This window comes from Anabrus simplex, chromosome 8 (genome assembly GCF_040414725.1).
Source record: "Anabrus simplex isolate iqAnaSimp1 chromosome 8, ASM4041472v1, whole genome shotgun sequence".
Lineage (NCBI taxonomy): Eukaryota > Metazoa > Arthropoda > Insecta > Orthoptera > Tettigoniidae > Anabrus > Anabrus simplex.
The window spans coordinates 30,098,890-30,121,413 of NC_090272.1; the positions used below are offsets into that span (position 1 = coordinate 30,098,890).

The 22,524-nt window shown below is 42.8% G+C and overlaps 1 protein-coding gene across 3 annotated transcripts in view; it reads left to right on the top strand.

The window, feature by feature from the left end:
• Nucleotides 1-22,524, top strand: part of LOC136879258 (uncharacterized) — a 673,981-nt gene that overhangs the window by 283,468 nt on the left and 367,989 nt on the right. For all 3 annotated transcript variants that reach the window (XM_067153070.2, XM_067153071.2, XM_067153073.2), the window contains one exon: nt 4,399-4,455. In XM_067153070.2, the coding sequence (XP_067009171.1) occupies nt 4,399-4,455 (57 nt within the window). The remainder of the gene's footprint in view (nt 1-4,398; nt 4,456-22,524) is intronic.

Consider the following 22,524-nt stretch of genomic DNA (forward strand, 5'->3'; position numbering starts at 1 on the left):
TCTTACCACCTACACTTCCTTCAAAAACCAACTGAACAAGTCCTGGGTGTCTTAAGATGTGTCCTATCATTCTATCTCTTCTTCTAGTCAAATTTAGCCCAATCTATATCCTCTCACCAATTCGATTCAGTATCTCCTCATTCGTGATTCTATCTACTCATCTCACGTTCGGCATTTTTCTGTAACACCACATTTCAAAAGCTTCTATTCTCTTTCTGAGCTAGTTATCGTCCATTTTCACTTCCATACAATGCCACGCTTCAGACGAAAGTCTTCAAAAACATCTTTCTAATTCCGATATCAATGTTTGAAGTGAACAAATGTCTTTTATTAAGAAAGACCTTCCTTGCTTGTGCTAGTCTGCATTTTATGTCCTCCTTACTTCTGCCACCATTAGTTATTTTGCTACCCAACTAACAATAGTCATCTACTTCCTTAAGACTTCATTTCCTAATCAAATATTTCTTGCATCACCTGAGTTTGTCAGGTTTGTTTTGTACTTATTTATTTTCATCTTGCACTACTTCCTCAAGAGTGTGCCCTTATCATTCAGCAGCTTCTCGAGATCTTTTGCAAATTCAGATAAAATAACAATATCATCGACAAATCTCAGGGTTTTGAATTCCTCTCCTTTCCAAATTCCTCTTTGATTTCCTTTATTGCCTTGCTTCACTCCTTTCTGGATTGTGCCTCTTCTTCAAGGCCCTCGATTCTTATCACTACAGACTGATTTTTATACAGATTGTAGATAATTCTCCTTTCTCTGTATTTCATCCCGATCACTTTCAGAATCTCAAATAGCTTGGTCCAGTCAACATTATCAAATGCCTCTTCTAGATCTACGAACGCCATGTACGTGGGCTTGTCTTTCTTGATTCGGTCCTCTAGGATCAGACGTACAGTCAGGATTGCTTCACGTGTTCCCACATTTCTTATGAAGCCAAATTGGTCTCCCAACTCAGTTTCAGCTTGCACATGTACATACAGTACATCAAAATTACCCGGGTTTGCAGGATGTAGCGGGCAGGAGGTATATGCATCAAAACAAAACATAAAAGCTACAAAATGTTAAGTATTTTGATACCCTCAGAGAATTTCGACAGAGAGGTAAAGGTTGACAGTTTAGTAATAATAATAATAATAATAATAATTTTATTTGTTTCACGTCCCACTAACTGCTTTTACGGTCTTCGGAGACGCCGAGGTGCCGGAATTTAGTCCCGCAGGAGTTCTTTTTACGTGCCAGTAAATCTACCGACACGAGGCTGTCGTATTTGAGCACCTTCAAATACCACCGGACTGAGCCAGCATCGAACCTGCCATGTAGGGGTTAGAAGGCCAGCGCCTTAACCGTCTGAGCCACTCGGCCGGCGACAGTTTACTAACTTAAGTACGGTAATAATTTTTTTTGACATACTGATTCAGTTCTACGCAATAAAACTTTCGCCAAAGGAACAATATTACACATGTATTACAATTAAATAGAAGTATGGCGTGATTATACAATTAAGAATCATTTAGTATTATTGACTATACACTAAGAAACAAACAGACACTAAAGACACTCCCAGACTGATGAATGCGCGCGGCAAGCGGGTGAATCATACCTCAGTGTCCATGGCCTTGGCAAAATAAGTATAACTCTGGTACCCTTCCTCTCATGCAAAGTCTCCACTACTTGATGTGGCGCAATGCAAATCGCGACGAACGACAAATTGTGCTTATTTTAGCTAATAATTTTGTTAATAATTAAATAAAATATAGGAAAGAATTAGCTGATAAGAAAACAGGTCTTGTACAAATGGCTTTTTTTTAATTATTCCTATAATTCGTAGTTTCAGCCGGGTAAAATGGAATAAAAATGTAATGTTTTCTCCGCAAAGTGTCATCCAGGCAATCCTGGAAGCTGGTGCCACAGAAATCGAAGGTAATTCCGTCGATTGGGGTTTTTTGACAAAGTGTACAGCCCAGTGAAGTGATCACTGACTACCCCAGAGAAACGTCGCTCATATGGTGAATCATGCGCAGCATGTGGGTTGTTCAATAAAAACAACTGTACTTCTACCAAAGTATATTTTCTTAAAGTTATATTGGCACATTTTCCCAACTGGAATGACGTTTACACACACTCAAGTCAGTGGTGACCACACATTCTAAGTTATCTCGCAAACGGCTCGTTTGCGGACCTATATTTACTAGGACTTCTTGCTCCTAGTATCGTGTACTTACAGATGTTTCAGTGTGCGCTATTAATTGTCATACACCCTGTACACATTGGCGTAACGTTATGACCTGCACCGTGAGGGGTGTCACTTAGCAACGGCACTTTGCAGATCGCCTGACTTCTCGTGGAACTTCATTCTCGTCAGAGGCGGATCCAGGATTCCCTAAAGAGAGGGGCTAAATTTTTAAAAATATCATACTACAAATCAAAAATGAGTAACTAGGATATTTTACTTCTGTAGTAATAAAATTTCCCTAGTTTGGTATAGTAAACGCTAGTTAAGGTAATTTATTGACAGTTATTTCATCACTAAATTCCATTAAATAATGTTTAAAGTACTATATCAACTTACTGTTACGTATTGCCATTTCACATCAATCAACATTTGAGCACTTAGAAATATCAAGTCTTCGTGGTTTGAACTTAAGAGATCTTCAACTTTTATTGCCCTTTCCTTATGAATGTTTGCTAATGGAAGGCCATTAAGCCGGTTCTCTCCCATTGTACTTGTAAGTACTTATCTCACGTAGGGCCGAGAAACTTCTCTCTCTAGAAGCTGTCATGACTGGCAAGGTGACAAATATCTGTAGATATCTTCATTACATAGAACAAATATATGTACTTTTTGGCCTTCTTCTTTCTCCTGGATGACACGTTGTCCAATAATCTCTCCATAGTGATATTTCTGCTCTTAATTCAGCACTTGTTGCTCTGCAGTCTGCTGCTTTAATTATTTCGTGTACTGAAAACTCCCCTTCTAACGGGATCAGTTTATTAACATTATCACAAAGGCTCATCATGGGGTCGACAAAAGGCAAGGAATAGCCTACAATCTTCCTAAAGTATTCCTCAGGATCCTTAGTTGATACTCCATTCTTTGAATTTTCCTGCCACAAATATGTGGGAGACGGATTCTTTATAAATTGATGCAGCCGTGTCACCTGCTGCAATAAAAATGCCTTTACACTTTTCATCGGTATTTTTCCCATTATGTTCAACCTTCTTATTACGGTGACAATGTAAGACAATGCAGATGGTAAATATTGTTTAGTTTCACAGTGTGGGGCCAAAGAGTGAACAGCTGTTTCCAAATCAAGGATAATTCACTTCTTCTCAAAGCCGCGACTTTACTTAACGTCTCACTATCTGGATCTTCTTCTGTTTGTTCTAGGAGACTTACAACATTAACATTAGTTCCTGAAATGCAATGAAGCTATTATGTATTTCTACCAGTGACTAGCGCAAAAATGCTTTTATCTTGGTCTTTTTTGACTCAATGATATCAGGTTCACTTTTAAGAGCAGACATTTTTTCCGGGAAGCAGATAAAAATTTTGTCGCTAATGAGATAATGCCTAACATATTCTTAATTCGCGTAATATCACATCTTTTTTTTAATTCACAACTTAATTTGATGGCTCAAGCGGTGTGTAAAACGCCAGAGTTTGCTCGTTTAAAATAAGTTTATCTCGTACAGTATATTTGATCCGAGATCAAACACCTGAGCACAAAAGTCTTGAAAGCTTAATCAACTAGAGCGGGAAGGATAAAAAAACCTTATCCCTTCCCTGGATCCGCCTCTGGTTCCCGTACCCTTCCCGCTCCCTGGCATGCTGAAAGAATCAGTTTTCAGGACTGATGACCCGCCTACAAATATTCCAGAATTACGAGAGAGGATAACGTCATTTAGTGTCCTTACAGAAACTGTGTTATGGATGTAACCCGGGTTTATAGGCAGTAATAGGACGGAATGCAAACTTACTGAAGCATATATTAATCTGCACAACGGTTATGCTACGAGATTTGCATAAACACTAGGGTTTCGGCCAATCAGAACCCCCTAAAATGTATGTTTCCCTCACTATATAACGGAAGAGCGGTCTATCGACACCTCCTAGTAACTAAATTAGTTTGCCTTCTAACTTACTGTATTACTGCAGAAAAATCCGAGGTCTGTGTGTTGTGGTACACATTGTGAGCACACATTTGCCAGCCAGTCTTGTTAATAGAAATGCCATAAACACTATACAACATAAAGTAATTTTAAACAAAGTATTAAAGAAATATTTGACCTTTCTATTCGATATTTGTACAATGAAATGTCGTTGTAATTGTGTGTAATACCTAAACCAATGGCGATCTCTACTGAATGGTTACTTTTTCTGTCTGTTGCAGTTATGTCCGGCGAAGGTGATGACACCAGCGATGGAGTTGGTAAACAGAACGACACAGGTAAGAACATTACCCTGATTGGCTGTTTGATGTCTTTAAATGTTAACTACTTTCAGTTACGGACCTATTGCCCCTCTAGTCCCTTAATTATGAATACTGCTCTCCAAAACCGACGTTCGGTTAGGGGCGGGCAGCTGTGAGCGTAGATTCGGGAGATAATGGGTTCGAACCCCACTGTTGGCAATCCTGAAGATGGTTTCTGTGGCTTCCCATTCTCACATCAGGCAAGTGTTGGGCCACTTCCTTCCCACTCCTTGCCCTTTCCTGTCCCATGGTCACCATAAAACCTATCTGTGTCGGTGCGACGTAAAGGACAGATAATCACTGAAAGATATCGTGTATCCTACAAAGAGTGTGGAAACATTCGTGTCAGCTGCTGTGGTGACTTTCGATAAGCATAGACCGACTGAAAACAGGAAACAACACCAGATAGCACCACCCGCCGATTTCTTAACGTTTTCGCAAAGGAGGGAGTGTTAAGTGGCTTAGGATAACGAGTGTGTGGTGGCTGTAGATTTAAAAAAAGAATAAAAGAAATCACTTTTACCTTTGAAAAATCAAGTAATCATAAATATGTCTCTGAGTCATGGCCATCCATCCATACCTTACATCACAGCCTGCACGGTTGCTATGGTTACACTTCCGTCACACATTTTTGTCGCGTTACGTTACACAAATTTTCGGGTTACCGCCATATAAATATGTCTGAGGGTCGTCTGAAAATGTGCGTTACGAAATTAGCGATACAAAATGTATGACGCGATGTTACCTAGCAACGTGCAGGCTGTGATGTGAAGTACTGATAGGTGGTCATGGCTGAGAGACATTTAGAAGACCTCATCTTAGCATGCTCTAAAGAATTCATTATTTCACTCGTGGTAGTTTTGTAGGTCCTGAGTCAGTTCCCCCTTTTGTTGCACTGAAAATGTACGAGTGGGAAGTTTTTCTTAAGTTTTTTAACTTGATAACGTCTCACTCCACATGTCGGCATGCAGGAAACGTTGCCGTTACGAACATCGCAGGCTGTTTCTATAAGCGATACATTCAATATTCTGATATCGATAGGTAACTAAATGCCTCAGCTAAAAGCTAGAACAATAAAATTAGCGCGATGCCGCGGCGTCCTCGTGCTTTGAGTGCTCCATTATGCGCCTCGGTGCACATCAGACCGCCTGGACCGCTTTAAACGATCCTGGTCTCGCTTTGTTCGCAAATAGACAGGCTAATGGGGACTCCCAAATAAAATTACGTTGAATTGATTATCCAAGGTTTTCTCTCATTTCACCTTACGTCGGATTTCAACCTGGCGTTTTTCTCACGAGATCCCAGTGAGCCAGTCCCTCAACCGCAGCCTTCACCCTGCTTGTTCCTTGTGAGCGCATCGTTCATTTAAAAATTCTCAAACCAAGTTTAAATACTCATTATATAAATACTTAAATCATGTACTACATGATGTGCAGCCAACGACCTTTGCAGGCCCCTTAAAGCAGTAATCATCATTATAACATCACCATCATCATAATCAACATCAAATTTTCTATACTCTTGCCAAATGTCACTTTTGTTGTTGAGAGACTTCATTCTGCAGGAAATACATTATTGTTTTGAAACGTCTTCTATCGATAACTCGATGTTTGAATATATTTCGTGGGGATGTAGTTCGACACACTTATGGTCGAGGGAATATCAGTATTGAAGGAAACCCCAAGTTGACCACTAGCGCAATTTACACACTTTCTGAGCTGATGCTTCGACATTCCTTTCACCAGTGCTCCAGTCTGCTATTAGACATTATAGTAAAATAGTAATAAATAAATCCCCTGGCGCTATTGGCCTCGAGAGATCTGCCCTACGACCACTCATCAGCCCGAAGGCCTGCAGATTACGAGGTGTCGATGTGGTCAGCACGACGAATCCTCTCGGCCTTTATTCTTGGCTTTCTATACCGGGGTCGCTATCTCACCGTTAGGTAGTTCTTCAGTTCTTACCACCTAGTCTAAGCGGACCTCGAACCAGCCTTAATATCGAGATTCGGGAATCGAACCCGGGGCCTAGGGTAAGAAACAGGCACGCTACCCCTACGCCGGAGGGCCGCCAAAACTACAAACTTTTTGTAAATATTTAGTTTAGCTAAAGTTGGAAGGAACCATCGTATTTACATAATCGCCATCAACCGGGGGAAAACCAATGCAGAAATCGCTGACCCTTCGAAAAGGTTTGAAGCTTTCGAAGCTAAATGCCGTAGATAAAGAATAACAGGATAGATATATACATATCGTCGCTCCACCTCGTAATATCGGTCACGCCTCCTAGCCACATATGGATATCCAGTCCATCAGAACAATTTTCGTTGTGTTCGTTTTCCTATGCTGAAGGGTAAACGAAAATGAACCGTCAATGCATTATAGTGTAGAAGTGCGTAAATACGTGATGCAAACATACATTCCTAGAGTGCGGTACAGTAAGGTTCAGTTTCCTTTACACATTGGCATAGGAAAATGAACACAACGAAAATTGTTCTGGTGGACTGCACATCAATATGTGGCTGGGAGAATAATGGATAAGAAGAGCGTTGGGACATACAATACCCTAGTCCGAGAGAGCCTACAAGGTCAGGGTGCTAGAGGGACCATTCCCAGTAATTTCGTGGAATGAAGGCAAGTCTTGTACCGAAACATGCAAGTTAAAATTAACACCACAATTATAGAATTCTCGGTGGTAAAAATACGGAAACATTTGCATAGAGAGCATAATATTTAATTTCCTTTAGACAACCTTAAAGAATTAATTAACGATGTTCATATCCTTAAGTTCATTGACCTTTTCATCATCATGATTCGTGTAACTCATTGCTGAGCGCCGTGACCGGCCAACTTTGGCGATGTTGATCTCCTCTTAAAGCCTGCTCAAGAGTCAGAACCTGCTCGATGTCCTTCCTTGTGGTCTTCTGCCTTCCATGATACACTTCTCCAGATTTTCACTATCCCGTCTTACCTTAATTGGACGATTCTCCTTATGATGCGAGAGGAGAGACGTTCGGAGATATTTAGTTCTTCAATAATAGATGCATTAGTTCTTCTTTCCGTCCAAGGAGCATGGAGCATCCTTCTCCAACACCACATCCGAAAGACGTCGATAAGGTACTTATCTCTTGCCTTGAGGGTCCAGGACTCGGAACCATAAAGGAAAACAGAGAACACAAGAAGTCCGCCTCTGTGATGTAGTGGTTAGTGTGATTAGCTGCCAACCCCGGAGGCCCGCGTTCGATTCCCACCTCAGCCATCCTGGAAGTGGTTTTCCGTAGTTTCCCACTTCTCCTCCAGGCAAATGACGGGATGGTACCTAACTTAAGGCCACGGCCGCTTCCTTCCCTCTTCCTTGTCTATCCCTTCCAATCTTCCCATCCCTCGCCAAGGCCCCTTTTTTGCATAGCAGGTGAGGCCGCCTGGTAAGGTACTGGTCATCCTCCCCAGTTGTATCCTCCGACCCAGAGTCTGAAGTTCCAGGGCACTGCCCTAGAGGCGGTAGAGGTGGGATCCCTCGCTGAGTCCGAGGGAAAAACGAACCATGGAGGGTAAACAGTTTAAGAAGAAGAAGAAGAGAACACAAGAGAATCAACCAGTCTAATCTTTGTACTGCTCCGCTATATTTTTGTGAGTTTGCTCATGGCAATGCGCCCTAAGGTGATACGTCCTGAATAATAGATAATAATAACGAAACTTAAAATTCAGTTATTTTAAAACAACTTGCAAGATATTCTGTGTCATCTCAGAATTAATTAATAAATGAGTAAGAAAATTATAACATCCGAGCTTAATCCCTAGATGCATGATAAGTGAAAGTTCATCTAAAAAGGAGAAAGTAAAGTCGAATAGTGAAATATTCAATAAAAAACTTCATTTACATGTGTGTATGGATTCGTGTTTGTACGCATGATGTTTCGATGAAAACTATTTTAACATTTACTGTTGAACACAATAAAAGGAGAAAATCCCTGATGAATTGAAAACATTTCTAGTGAATTGTTGGACGTCAACAGCGGTAGACAGTGGACCTATTTCAGGTGGCTTTGACGTCAGCGGGCGGCAATAACACAACACTCGATACCACTGGCTGTCGGAGAAAATACATGCTTCTTTCTTTTATCTTTTTAATCCATAAACATGAGTCGAATACTCAGCCAGATCTGTGCCAGGTTTCTACGAATGTAAACCTATTAGTGCGTCTCTGCGTGTGTGTACTTGGAAAAACACGGGTTTTTGTTATATACAGCATGAAAACAGACATCTGCAGACCGAGAACGCTGCGGTAGGTCGCATGCAAAGTTTTATATTATAAAATAAAATCACACTTTGATCAGTGGACTTTTATAGATCTCCGGGCAATTTCTGGGAATTGTTAGGAGTGTAGTGGTTATAATCCTCATCCTCAGTCTGAGGTCCTGTTAACCCTTTAAGACCTGATTGTTCCCCCATAGGTTTTTGGAATTTAGTCTCCGGAGAAAATAATAATAATAATAATAATAATAATAATAATAATAATAATAATAATAATAATAATAATAATAATAATAATAATAATAATAATAATAATAATAATAATAATAATAATAATGTCCGCCTCTGTTGTGTAGTGGTTAGCATGATTAGCTGCCACCCCCCCCCCCCCACCCACCTGGATATCAGAGTTCGATTCTCGGCTCTGCCACGAAATTTGAAAAGTGGTACGAGGGCTGGAACGGGGTCCACTCAGCCTCGGGAAGTCAATTGAGTAGAGATGGGTTCGATTCCCACCTCAGCCATCCTGGAAGTGGTTTTCCGTGGTTTCCCACTTCTCCTCCAGGTAAATGCCGGGATGGTACCTAACTTAAGGCCACGGCCGCTTCCTTTCCTCTTCCTTGCCTGTTCCATCCAATCTTCCCATCCCTCCACAAGGCCCCTGTTCAGCATAGCAGGTGAGGCCGCCTGGGCGAGGTACTGGTCATTCTCCCCAGTTGTATCCCCCGACCCAAAGTCTGAAGCTCCAGAACACTGCCCTTGAGGCGGTAGAGGTGGGATCCCTCGCTGAATCCGACGGGAAAATCGACCCTGGAGGGTAAACAGATTAAGAAGTAGAATTTCAGTTTGTTTAAATTTTACGTAATGAAGGCTGAGAAAACGCATTGTGTATTCGAACAAATAAAGACACCAAGCGCCGAGTCATGAGAATGAACCAGATGGGTTAAAGTCTCCAACCCGGCCGGAAATCGAACTCAGAAACCTCTGAACCGAAAGCCTCGACGCTGACCACCGCGCCAGTGACATGTTGATCACTAAAGTTGTTTTTATTAATTTTTAGATTAATACAACAAAAGGATCATTTAAATATCCTGTGGATTGTACTATTTCTTTTGCACTGTTGGACACTGTTCAGCATAGCTGGTGAGACCGCCTGGGTGAGATGCGGGTCCTCCTCCGCAGTTGTATACCCTGAGCCAAAGTCTAACGCTCCATGACACTGCTCTTGAGGCGGTGGAGGTGAAATCATTCGCTGAGTCCAAGGGAAAAACCAACCCTGGAGGGTAAACAGATTAAGAAAGAAGAATTTCAGTTTGAATAAATTTTACCTAATGAAGGCTGAGAAAACGTTTTTTTTTTTTTTTTTTTTTTTTTGTACTGAATCCGGTCATCTTTGTCTGAGAATGGACGATTTATTTGAATAAATATTTCTCTCAAAAAATTTCACGTGTCGTTAGGAGATATGTGTTATGTATACATTATATTGAAAGTCCAACTTTGGGCTGCCTTTTCTGAATACCTGTAGTTTACTGAGCGCTGTAAACGCAATGAAGTTACTTGCTCATAGTGATAACTCCTGCCGCTCGTGGCGCTACTGACAGGTAGAAAGGTGTTCCATATTCGGTAAACAGCATTGAGTCTGCAGTGTTCCCAGTTGATGGCGCTAGTAATATTTCACCATTTGAAGCATTGTTGTTAGTTCTCGTTACCGCTACTCCTAGCGCTACCGTTGTGTCAACAGGTGTACTGCGCTCCTCTGGCAGTTATCCAACTTGCTTATTGATGGCGCTAGTGTAGACAAATCTGACGCCATATTTGGAGTTGATGCATTGGTTCAGCTTGTTGCTGTTAGGAGCGCTGTTCGCGACAGGTACGCGTTCATAGAGTGCCTAGCAGGTGTCGCTACAGGTAACAGCCATGCCATACACGGTAATAAGTGCCTTTTAGTTCCACACAATGGACAACAGAGCGCATTAGACATACGGAGACGCCCTCAGCTTAACGGAACTTGATTGAATGGAGGGAAAATCATGCTGTCAGCATGTAACGTGCTACGCAGTCGTCTGGCAGAATAAATTATCCATACCAATTACCATACAATAGCTGTTATTATTGACGTCACTGTACTCTTTCATTATATAAGTTCTAATAGCGCCATGTTTGTAAACGACTTGGGCTCCTATTAGGGTAGACAATTTTAACATAATGACTTATTATTATTGTTATTATTATTACTGCGACGAAAGAGAATCAGAAGAAGCTAGACTCAAGAATGGAAGCGATAAGGGCAAGGAAGAACGGTGTAATGTACACGCACATGTGGCCTCAACAACCGAAGCTGCAAATAATTTCATGAATATTCCTAGTTCATAGTTGGCTCATTACAAATGAAGACAATAATAATAATAATAATTCGCGTGTGGCCTCCGAAGAGGCTTGGTGCAGGTATTTCCTGATGACACCTTATAGGCGACCTGCGAGTCTAAATGATTTGAAAAGGGACGAGGACTGGAAGGGTCAACTGAGTAGAGTGGGTTCGATTCCCACCTCAGCCATCCTCTAAGTGGGCAAGGGCAAGGTAGATTCCTTCCCTCTTCCTTACCTATCCCTTCCAGTCTTTCCATCCCTCACAAGGCATCTGTTGATCTTAGCAGGTGAGGCCACCTGCGAGAGATACTAATCCTCCTCAATAGTTGTATCCTCGAACCAAAGCCTCACGCTATAGGACAATGGTCTTGAGGTGGTACAGGTGGGATCCCTCGCTGATTCCTAGGGAGGAACCAACCCTGGAGGTTTAAGAAATAAATAATAATAATAATAATAATAATAATAATAATAATAATAATAATAATAATAATGTCCGCCTCTGTGGTGTAGTGGTTAGTGTGATTAGCTGCCACCCCCGGAGGTCCGGGTTCGATTCCCGGCTCTGCCACGAAATTTGAAAAGTGGTACGAGGGCTGGAACGAGGTCCACTCAGCCTCGGGAGGTCAAATGAGTAGAGGTGGGTTCGATTCCCACCTCAGCCATCCTGGAAGTGGTTTTCCGTGGTTTCCCACTTCTCCTCCAGGCGAATGCCGGGATGGTACCTAACTTAAGGCCACGGCCGCTTCCTTCCCTCTTCCTTGCCTATCCCATCCAATCTTCCCATCCCTCCACAAGGCCCCTGTTCAGCATAGCAGGTGAGGCCGCCTGGGCGAGGTACTGGTCATACTCCCCAGTTGTATCCCTCGACCAAGAGTCTGAAGCTCCAGGACACTGCCCTTGAGGCGGTAGAGGTGGGATCCCTCGCTAAGTCCGAGGGAAAAACCGAACCTGGAAGGTAAACAGATGATGATGATGATGATAATAATAATACATTGCAGGACGAGATGGCCGTGCGGTTAGCGGCGCGCAGCTGTGAGCTTGCATCCGGGAGATAGTGGGTTCGAAGATTCGATGTCGGCAGCCCTGAAGATGGTTTTCCGTGGTTTCCCATTTTCACGCCAGGCAAATGCTGGAGCTGTGCCTTAATTCAGGCCACGGCCGCTTCCTTCCCATTCCTAGCCCTTTCCTGTCGCATTGTCGCCATAAGACCTATCTGTGTCGGTGCGACGTAAAACAAATTGTAAATAATAATAATAATAATAATAATAATAATAATAATAATAATAATAATAATAATAATAATAATAATAATAATAATAATAATAATAATACCACGAACCTACTACGCTGGCGTAGCAGGAGGAGAGGTGATACGTGGCGCGTCCCAGGTGGCGGAAGGGGAGTCCTAACCGGCTTGCCGGCGGACTTGAGGGAAATAAAATACCTCTCGCGGACCAAACACACAACGCCCTGTGGGTGGGGGACTCAGACGAAGAATACACCCATGGTATCCCCCGCCTGTCGTAAGAGGGGAGACCAAGGGATGATTGTATTAGAACCATGAAACTACTTGTGATTAGTACCACCAGGAGGGGAACACCATAGGTCGCTTTTACTTGCGCGTAGTACCACTATGTTCGGAACCAAATAGGTTTGAGATTAGTAGCAAAAGAGTACATTGCCGGCTTTTACAGTACCTGTGGCTGGTAGCACTATATGAGCGATACCGGGGATGAGCGACACCATGGTTCTGGCTTGCCTATGATTAGTACCTAAAAACAGTTGTATCAAGGTAAAGATGTAGATAATTTGGTTCTGGAACATGAAGAGGCTGTTGATGCTGATGAAAAGGGAGACCCAATTTTGAGGTCAGAGTTTGACAGAGCTGTGAGTGACCTCAATAGGAACAAGGCACCTGGAATTGATGACATTCCCTCTGAATTACTGACTGCCTTAGGAGAAACCAGCATGGCAAGGTTATTTCATTTAGTGTGCAAGATGTATGAGACAGGAGAAGTCCCATCCGATTTTCAGCAGAATGTTGTTATACCTATTCCCAAGAAAGCCGGTGCTGACAGGTGTGAACACTACCGCACCATTAGTTTAGTATCTCATGCCTGCAAAATTTTAACACGTATTATTTACAGAAGAATGGAAAAACAAGTTGAAGCTGAGTTGGGAGAAGATCAATTTGGCTTCAGAAGAAATGTAGGAACACGTGAAGCTATCCTGACTTTACGTCTGATCTTAGAGGATCGAATCAAGAAGGACAAGCCCACGTACATGGCATTTGTAGATCTAGAAAAGGCATTCGATAATGTTGATTGGACCAAGCTATTTATGATTCTGAAGATGATAGGGATCAGATACCGAGAACGAAGAATTATCTACAATCTGTATAAAAATCAGTCTGCAGTGATAAGAATCGAGGGCTTTGAAAAAGAAGCAGCAATCCAGAAAGGAGTGAGTCAAGGCTGCAGTTTGTCCCCTCTCCTTTTCAATGTTTACATAGAACAGGCAGTAAAGGAAATCAAAGAGAAATTTGGAAAGGGAATCACAGTCCAAGGAGAGGAAATCAAAACCTTGAGATTTGCCGATGATATTGTTATTTTATCTGAGACTGCAGAAGATCTCGAGAAGTTGCTGAATGGTATGGATGAAGTCTTGGGTAAGGAGTACAAGATGAAAATAAATAAGTCCAAAACAAAAGTAATGGAGTGCAGTCGAACGAAGGCAGGTGATGCAGGAGATATTAGATTAGGAAATGAAGTCTTAAAGGAAGTAGATGAATATTGTTACTTGGGTAGTAAAATAACTAACGATGGCAGAAGTAAGGAGGACATAAAATGCAGACTAGCACAAGCAAGGAAGAGCTTTCTTAAGAAAAGAAATTTGCTCACTTCAAACATTGATATCGGAATTAGAAAGATGTTTTTGAAGACTTTCGTGTGGAGCGTGGCATTGTATGGAAGTGAAGCATGGACGATAACTGGCTCAGAAAGAAAGAGAATAGAAGCTTTTGAAATGTGGTGTTACAGAAGAATGCTGAAGGTGAGATGGATAGATCGAATCACGAATGAAGAGATACTGAATCGAATTGGTGAGAGGAGATCGATTTGGCTAAATTTGACGAGAAGAAGAGATAGAATGATAGGACACATCTTAAGACACCCAGGACTTGTTCAGTTGGTTTTTGAAGGAAGTGTAGGGGGTAGGAACGGTAGGGGTAGACCAAGATATGAATATGACAAGCAGATTAGAGCAGATGTAGGATGCAATAGTTACGTAGAAATGAAAAGGTTAGCACAGGATAGGGTGGCATGGAGGGCTGCATCAAACCAGTCTAAGGACTGATGACTCAAACAACAACAATATGAGGAACACGAAGGGATAGTATGATTCTCTGTGGTTAGTACACTTACGTGATGAACACCACAGGTTGCGTTGCCTGTAAATGGCGCCACAATTTGGGAAACCCTATAGGTCTGTATTACATGTACGAATTCCATTACCTGTGAGTAGTATCATAATGTGTGGAATACCGCGAGTCTAGGATTTTGGACCCGTTTGCACCAAAAGTATCATCGATTCAGTATTATGCTATAGACGCAGTCCGTTGGTTAGTAATACATTGCGTGTCGGATCTACAGATTGTTTTAAATTCTTATCCATCCATTCATTCTTCGTCCTCATGTTTTGAACTCTGTTCGGTGGAGGATTTTGGACTTTTAATTTGTCATTCCATTTCGTCTCATTTCGCGCCATTAGGGGCCGATGACCTAGATGTTAGGCCCCTTTAAACAATAAGCATCAGCATTAATAATAAGAAGAAGAAGTTACGAGGCCTGTAGTAACAGTTTGGACTGTGATAACAGTCATAAATTGTAATACTCAGACCCGTATCAAAGTCATTGTTGGGTCCTCCGGTGGGAAAAATAAAAGAAAGGACTTTTCCCTTTGCGATGCCCCTGTGGGTGGGGGCGGTAGAATAACACCCACGGTATCCCCTGCCTGTCGTAAGGGGCGACTAAAAGGAGCCCCAGGGGCTCTGAACTATGGAGCGTGGGTTGACGACCACGGGGCCCTCAGCTGAGTCCTGGCATTTCTTCCACTTACTTGTGCCAGGCTCCTCACTTTCATCTATCCTATCCGACCTCCCTTGGTCAACACTTGTTCTTTTGCGACCCCGACGCTATTAGGTTTGCGAGGGCTAGGGAGTTTTTCATTTTCACGCCCTTCGTGGCCCTTGTCTTTCTTTGGCCGATACCTTCATTTTTCGAAGTGTCGGACCCCTTCCATTTTCTCTCTGATTAGTATTATATAGAGGATGGTTGCCTAGTTGTACTTCCTCTTAAAACAATAATCAGCACCCTTTGCGAAAATCAAATGATCATAAATATATCTCCCTGTCATGGCCATCCATGAACGGCTGCTAATGTCAGATGACCAGCAGCCATAAGACACAGGCTGAACAGTTGCTAGGTAACAATACCTTACATCACAGCCTGCACGGTTGCTATGGTTACACCTCCGTCATTCGCGTTACGTTACAAAAAAATTCAGATGACCCCCCAGCCATAAAACATATTTATGTCAATAATTAAACACAATCCATAAAGAATTTCCTATGAAATGATGATGGTACTCGTTTTTTCCGGTCCCCTTTGCGGGCAAGTGCCCTGATCCCGCAGTATCCACATGTCTGACGCCCACAGGACAATGCCATGCTCTGGTCTCGTGACACCAAGAGCAGGTGGTTTCTGGGTTGACAGGATGTGTGTTTCCTGCCTTGTGGATTATATTCTGGCGGTTGATTCAAGCGTTTACCGAGAAATTGCAACCATTTTTGTTATGAAATAGTCCAGACTGATTATCTCACGGAGATCTTCCTGATCTGTAACGACTAACAGTTCAGATGGGAACAGGTTTTCTAAAGACAAGCGAGCTGGTGGTAGTTATTGTTGTTTTAGGAAATTCTCAACCCTTCTTTGAACTTTCATTGCAGGATAAAACCTTTTTTCTTTTAATTTCGTGAAAAATGGTCTTCTTCTTCTTCTCCTACTTGGCCTTTTCCCAATTGTCTGCATGGATTCGGCCCAGTTTTCCGGCCGGAAGTCCTTCCTGCCATCAACCCTATGTGGAGGGAAATATTCTTATTGCGCGTTTCTGTGGTGGTTTGTTGTGTGATGTGTAATAGGACGAATACACACACCCAGTCTACGGCCTAGAACAATAAAGGAGACGCAGTTAAAATCTCCGACTCAGCTGTCAATGGAATCCGGTGTCCTCTGAACCGAAGACCACAACGCAGAACATTCAGGCAACGAGTCGAACAGGTAAATACAAAATGTTATATATTATTTTACTTCCTGTCCTTACTCGGTCCTGTTTAAAGAAATTTCCACTCGCCTCAGCTATCTACCCCCAAGCTTGGACATTATTCTTTTATTAATAGTACATAAATATTTACAATTCCGCCTTTGTGGTGTAGTGGTTAGTGTGATTAGCTGCCACGCCCGGAAGCCTGGGATCGATTCCCGGCTGTCACGAAATTCGAAACGTGGTACGAAAGCTGGAACGAGGTCCACTCAGCCTTGGGAAGCCATCTGTGTAGAGGGAGGGTTCGATTCCCACCTCAGCCATCCTCGAAGTGGTTTTCCATGGTTTCCCCCGGCAAATGCCGGGATGGTACCTAACTTAAGGCCACGGCCGCTTCCTTCCCTCTTCCTTGTCTATCCCTTCCAATCTTCCTATCCCCTGACAATGCCCCTGTTAAGCATAGAAGGTGAGGAGGCCTGGGCGAGGTAGCGGTCATCCACTCCAGTTGTATCGCCCCGAAACGAAGTATCACGCTCCAGGACACTGCCCTTGGGGCGGTAGAGGTGGGATCCCTCACTGAGTCCGAAGGAAAAACCAACCCTGGAGGATAAACTGATTAAGAAAGAACACTTTTTACAATGAATCTATAATTATTATACCTACTACTATTTCGTTGTAAAGGGCAGTTTTTATTTCCAGCCCGCCTCGTGGCCGTGTGGGTAGCCGGTTCGGGCCCCGCTGGTCGAACAAATTATCAGCATCAGAATGTTGGCCAGCAGGGTAGATTGCGTGCCAAAAACCTAGATTCAGTTCGAAACCTCTCGGCAGTGTTCATATGGAATGAGAACATGTGCCGTTGTTGTGGTGATTCGTCCGTCGGATGGGGACGTTAACACTTGGCCAGACCCCTTAGTGGCATCCGAAAGGAGTTGGCTGTGTGCCGGTACCTGGTTTCATTTTCTCGTCACTCAGTTCATGTCATTAACTCCTCTGTTGAGGCTGGCGTCAGGAAGGACATCCGGTCGTAAAAACTCGCGACGAAGATTCATCTCTCTTCACACAGGACCCTGTAGAGAAACGGGACAAATGTTGGACATACAGACAATTAAATTTACACTAACAGAGTTCAAAATGCACAAGTATATGAATGAAACATGCACACTATAAATAGTCTTATTTTCCACAATCTCAAGTCAGAGTAGTGATGGGATAATCGATGAACCTCCATCCGATTATTTAGATAATCGAATAAATAATCGAATGAGTTTCAAATATCATTCAGTAGTATCGAATAGAATATTCGATGCGTCATGAATCCATTTTTCGGTTTAAGTGTGTTGGATGGATGATCGATTGTAATAAGCAAATGGATGAACTCTTACTACAAAATAGAATTACGCCTTTTTCCAAATGTATCTCCAAATGTTGAAACTGAATGAGTGAATTAACTGTCTTAATAACATCACTTTTCATTCAATTATTTCGAAAGCTTTCACTATTCGATTGCCTCATTGATTCGAATGGAGTTTCCGATGGATTTATGCATTCATGTAGAAAACGGTGGTAAATGAAATCGATGAATTTGGAAAAGGAATCAAAATCCAAGACCAGGAAATTAAAACTCTGAGTTTTGCTGGTGATACTGTTCTTTTATCTGATTCTGCAGAAGATCTCGAGAAAGTGATGAATGGTGAAAGGAGTTCAAGATGAAAATAGATCGATCCAAAACAAAAGTAATGGAGTGACAGTGAAACGAAAGAAAATCATGCGGGACATACTACATCCCAGAGGCCCGGGTTCGATTCCCGGCTCTGCCACGAAATTTGAAAAGTGGTACGAGGGCTGTAACGGGGTCCACTCAGCTTCGGAAGGTCATCTGAGTAGAGGGGGCGTTCGATTCCCACCTCAGTCATTCTGGAAGTGGTTTTCCGTGGTTTCCCAATTCTCCTCCAGGCAAATGCCGGGAGGGTACCTAAGTTAAGGCCACGGCCGCTTCCTTCCCTCTTCCTTGTCTATCCCTTCCAAACTTCCCATCCCCCCCCCCCCCCCCACAAGGCCCCTGTTCAGCATAGCAGGTGAGACGCCTGAGCGAGGTACTGGTCATCTTCCCCAGTTATATCCCCCGACCCAGAGTCTGAAGCTCCAGGACACTGCCCTTGAGGCGGTAGAGGTGGGATCCCTCGCTGAGTCCGAGGGAAAAACCGACCCTGGAGGGTAAACAGATTACGAACGAACGAACTACATTAGAAAATTAAATGTAAAGGAAGTAGATGAATATTTTTAGTTGGGTAGTAAAAAGCTAATGATAGCAGAAGTGAGGAGGGCATAAAATTCAGACTAGCACAAGCAAGGAACGGCTTTCTTAAGAAATAAATTTGCTCAATTCGAACGTTGATGTAAAAATTAGAAAAGTGTTTTAGAAAAATTTCTTTTAGAGCGTGACATTGTACGGAAGACAAAGAAAGAGAATGCAATCTACTGAAATGTGGTGTTACAGAAGAATGTTCAAGAATGGCTAAATCGATTCACGTAAGATGCTGAATCGAAGTGGTGAGAGGTGAACGATTTGGCGAAATTTGACCATAGGAAGAGACAGAATGCTACGACACATCTTAATGGTAGGAGTAGACCAAGGCATGAATTTGATAAACAAATTAAAGTAGGTTAGCAGAGGATCGGGTGGCAAGGAGGGCTGTATCAAACCGGTGTATGGACTGATGGCCCGAACAACAACTACAACAAGAACAACAACAACAACAACACAAATCCACTGGCATGCGGGAAACATAAAATATTCCAGGAAGGTCGGCAATTTCCTGCGAGGAGACGACACCACAATAAAGAAAGTACTGGAACTTTTCGTCCACTGTCGAGCTAATTGAATGTTATTGAGTCGTGGTCACACGCTTTAACCGTACGTTGCAGCTCCACGTGCCTTCAAGGTCATTTGCAGTAGGCGATGTTTAAAGCAATAATAATAATAACTGTAAAATGATTTCTCAAAATGAATATCAAATCTGTACCGGAGAACTAAACTGTCATTTTATTTTCACGGCAATAATTAACCTCTACTTTTGCCTCGTCCCGTGTCTCTACAAGATAAAGACGGTGAGGATGGAAGTCAGGTTGGTTCCACATTACAGTGGATGATAGCGTAATGACTGAACGGTCATTTTCATTTCCTCTAACTGGTATGCTAGGTCCTTGACAGGATCGACGAGAATCCTCACCCGTGCTCAAGGTCGCAACGAATGTATGCGAAAATAAAACTTCGGGCCCCCTCAAACATATGTAAAACCTGTGAATAACTTGATATACATTTAATTACAACAGCTAGAAGCAATTTAACATATCGTCAAGTTATATAGACAAAGGGAGTATTCATTATGGGTTGTTTAATGGCTGAGCTGCCAACCGTGAACCACTTAGAAGTTCGCACTTAACTTTGATTGGTTTCATTGTTCAGTAACTGCAGTAACCGATACCGAAGTGGAGGTCGGGAACAGCACAAGGTGTTTCCACAGCGTAAACGACTGGACACGAAATATGACTGAAGGGCATTTTCTCTCGATCTGAGTGCGAAGGCCGCACGGGGCGGTTAACGCGGGGGTTCGCTGACCCTTGTCACGTGGAACGGATCTCCAGGTATGTAGGGTTCTTCGGCCTCGCCCGCTTACAGCTCGTCTCCGGATTGAACTTCGTTAGTTCACAATAACTGGATATGGAATTACGGGTGAACTACCGCAATCCTGAGAGGTTGTGACTAGAGCACAGTGAAACCCCGACAATCTTCTTCCTGGTCATGGGGTCGGCACGTGATCTGGCCTACTTTTATGGCCAGATGCCCTTCCTATATGGCAGTTCCTGTGGTGGTTGGAAGTGTGGTGTGTTTATCAAAAGAAGTGCATAAACGAGCAAAACACCTGCCTAGTGGTGGCGGAAAAGGCGTGCTCGATTCACCCGGAAAGACGTCGGATCGATTCCCCGTCAGAAAGTCGAAAAATTTAGAAACGATGTCCACTTCTCGTGAAGAATATGGCCCTGAGGTTCACTCAGCCTTCACCAAAAATGAGTCCCAGGTTAATTCTTGGGGTAAAGGTGACCGCGTGTACAGATACCCGCTGTGTGTAATGCACATTAAACATAATCGGTGATATACATGTTCTACGCGGCTTATAATTTTTCTTTCCATGTACCCATTGTCGAGGAATGTGAATCTACGTTAAAATGCTCGTTCGTTCGTTCGTTCGTTCGTTCGTAATCTGTTTACATTCCAGGGTCGGTTTTTCCCTCGGACTCTGCGAGGATCCCACCTCTACCGCCTCAAGGGCAGTGTCCTGGAGCTTCAGACTCTGGGTCAGGGGATACAACTGGAGAGGATGATCAATACCTCGCCCAGGCGGTCTCACCTGCTATGCTGAACATGGGCCTTGTGGGGGGATGGGAAGACTGGAAGGGATATACAAGGAAGAGGGAAGGAAGCGGCCGTGGCCTTAAGTTAGGTACCATCCCGGCATTTGCCTGGAGGGGAAGTGGGAAACCACGGAAAACCACTTCCAGGATGGCTGAGGTGGGAATCGAACCCACCTCTACTCAGTTGACCTCCCGAGGCTGAGTGGACCCCGTTCCAGCCCTCGTAGCACTTTTCAAATTTCGTGGCAGAGCTGGGAATCGAACCCGGGCCTGCGGGGCTGGCAGCTAATCACACTAACCACTACACCACAGAGGCGGACCGTTAAAATGCTACGGGAGTTAAATGTGGAGAGTGCCCCATCTTCCTGTCCATGAAAAGTCTCGTTCAGAAATAATGTGGTAACATCTGTGGAAGTGAAGTGCGGAACATGAAACCGGGAGTTATCTCAGAAACGGCAAATTTTCCAACATTTCGAGTTAGGAATGTCCTGTTAATATGGACCGATTACACCATATTTATGCAGTTCTAACCAGACATTTAGTTTTCATGAGTCCCTTTTATACCCAGATTTATGCACGAACACTTCTGGTGCCATTTTCGTACATGTCTGACATGACTAGGGAGGCGATCTCTAGGTTACAATGCGAAACTAGCACAAGTTCTGGATATGGACTATCAGAACCCCTAAAATGTATGCAACTCATCCTACATAACTGTAGAGCGGTCTCGATGCTGCTTGCGACTGCATTCTAAATCTAAAGTATTAGTGACTATAAATCCTGGACATTGGCGTGAAATGTTGACAGATAAGTCTCGGAGATTATCTGTCAATTGAAAATGCGTGTACCAACATTCTCACATTACAAGCTGTTACTTTCGTAGATCTCCAGCTCAGACATGGTTTACTATCTCAACAGCAACCGTGTTGGTCATTTAAAGACAAAAGTCTTTGTCTAAAACGCATAGGCTAGTTAGGAGCTACAAGAATGTGTTCAGTTTCGCTCGGGGGGGAAGCGATAACCACTCTTCAGCGATTATAGTATCTTGGGATAAGTTCTTATCTCTGCCTGTAATTAACGATATAATGTGTGCTGCGATAAAGGTAGGCAGAGATACGGCATATAGAGTAGAGAACGTGCGTTCTCTAGGAAGGTAGATTACAGCGAGGAGACTACAATACGTTTTTAAAGCGTTCAAATAGCATGGAAGCAATGAATACAACAACATGATAAATTTAATTGTAGAAATAATTCGCTTAGAAGCTCATCTTATTGATAGCGTATATCCCACCTCTTTCTTTCCAGCGCCATTCAGATCACAATTTCCACCACCATCTTAGTATCGGACGGTGTTAATTCCTGATACTGCTGCATATTTAAGAATGGTTCAAAATTTCAAGTATATATTCCGCTTCTTAAATAATTTACAGATCCGCTGCTTATAATAATCTTTACTAAACGGTAAATGGAATGGGTAGTCACTTCCCTGTTAATCGAATTCCTTACAACATTACGAGCTTGCCTTTCCTCGGAACATTCTGTAGTTTTCAAAACTTGTTTAATGTCTCTTTAATTGCTATAGATGTTAACTGGCTCCAGAATGTCGGAGTTTTATCCCGCAGAAGATTTCTAACAAACTCTGAACCAATGACAGCACAGTGCGGGTCTAGACCGCTATCTAGGGAATACAAGA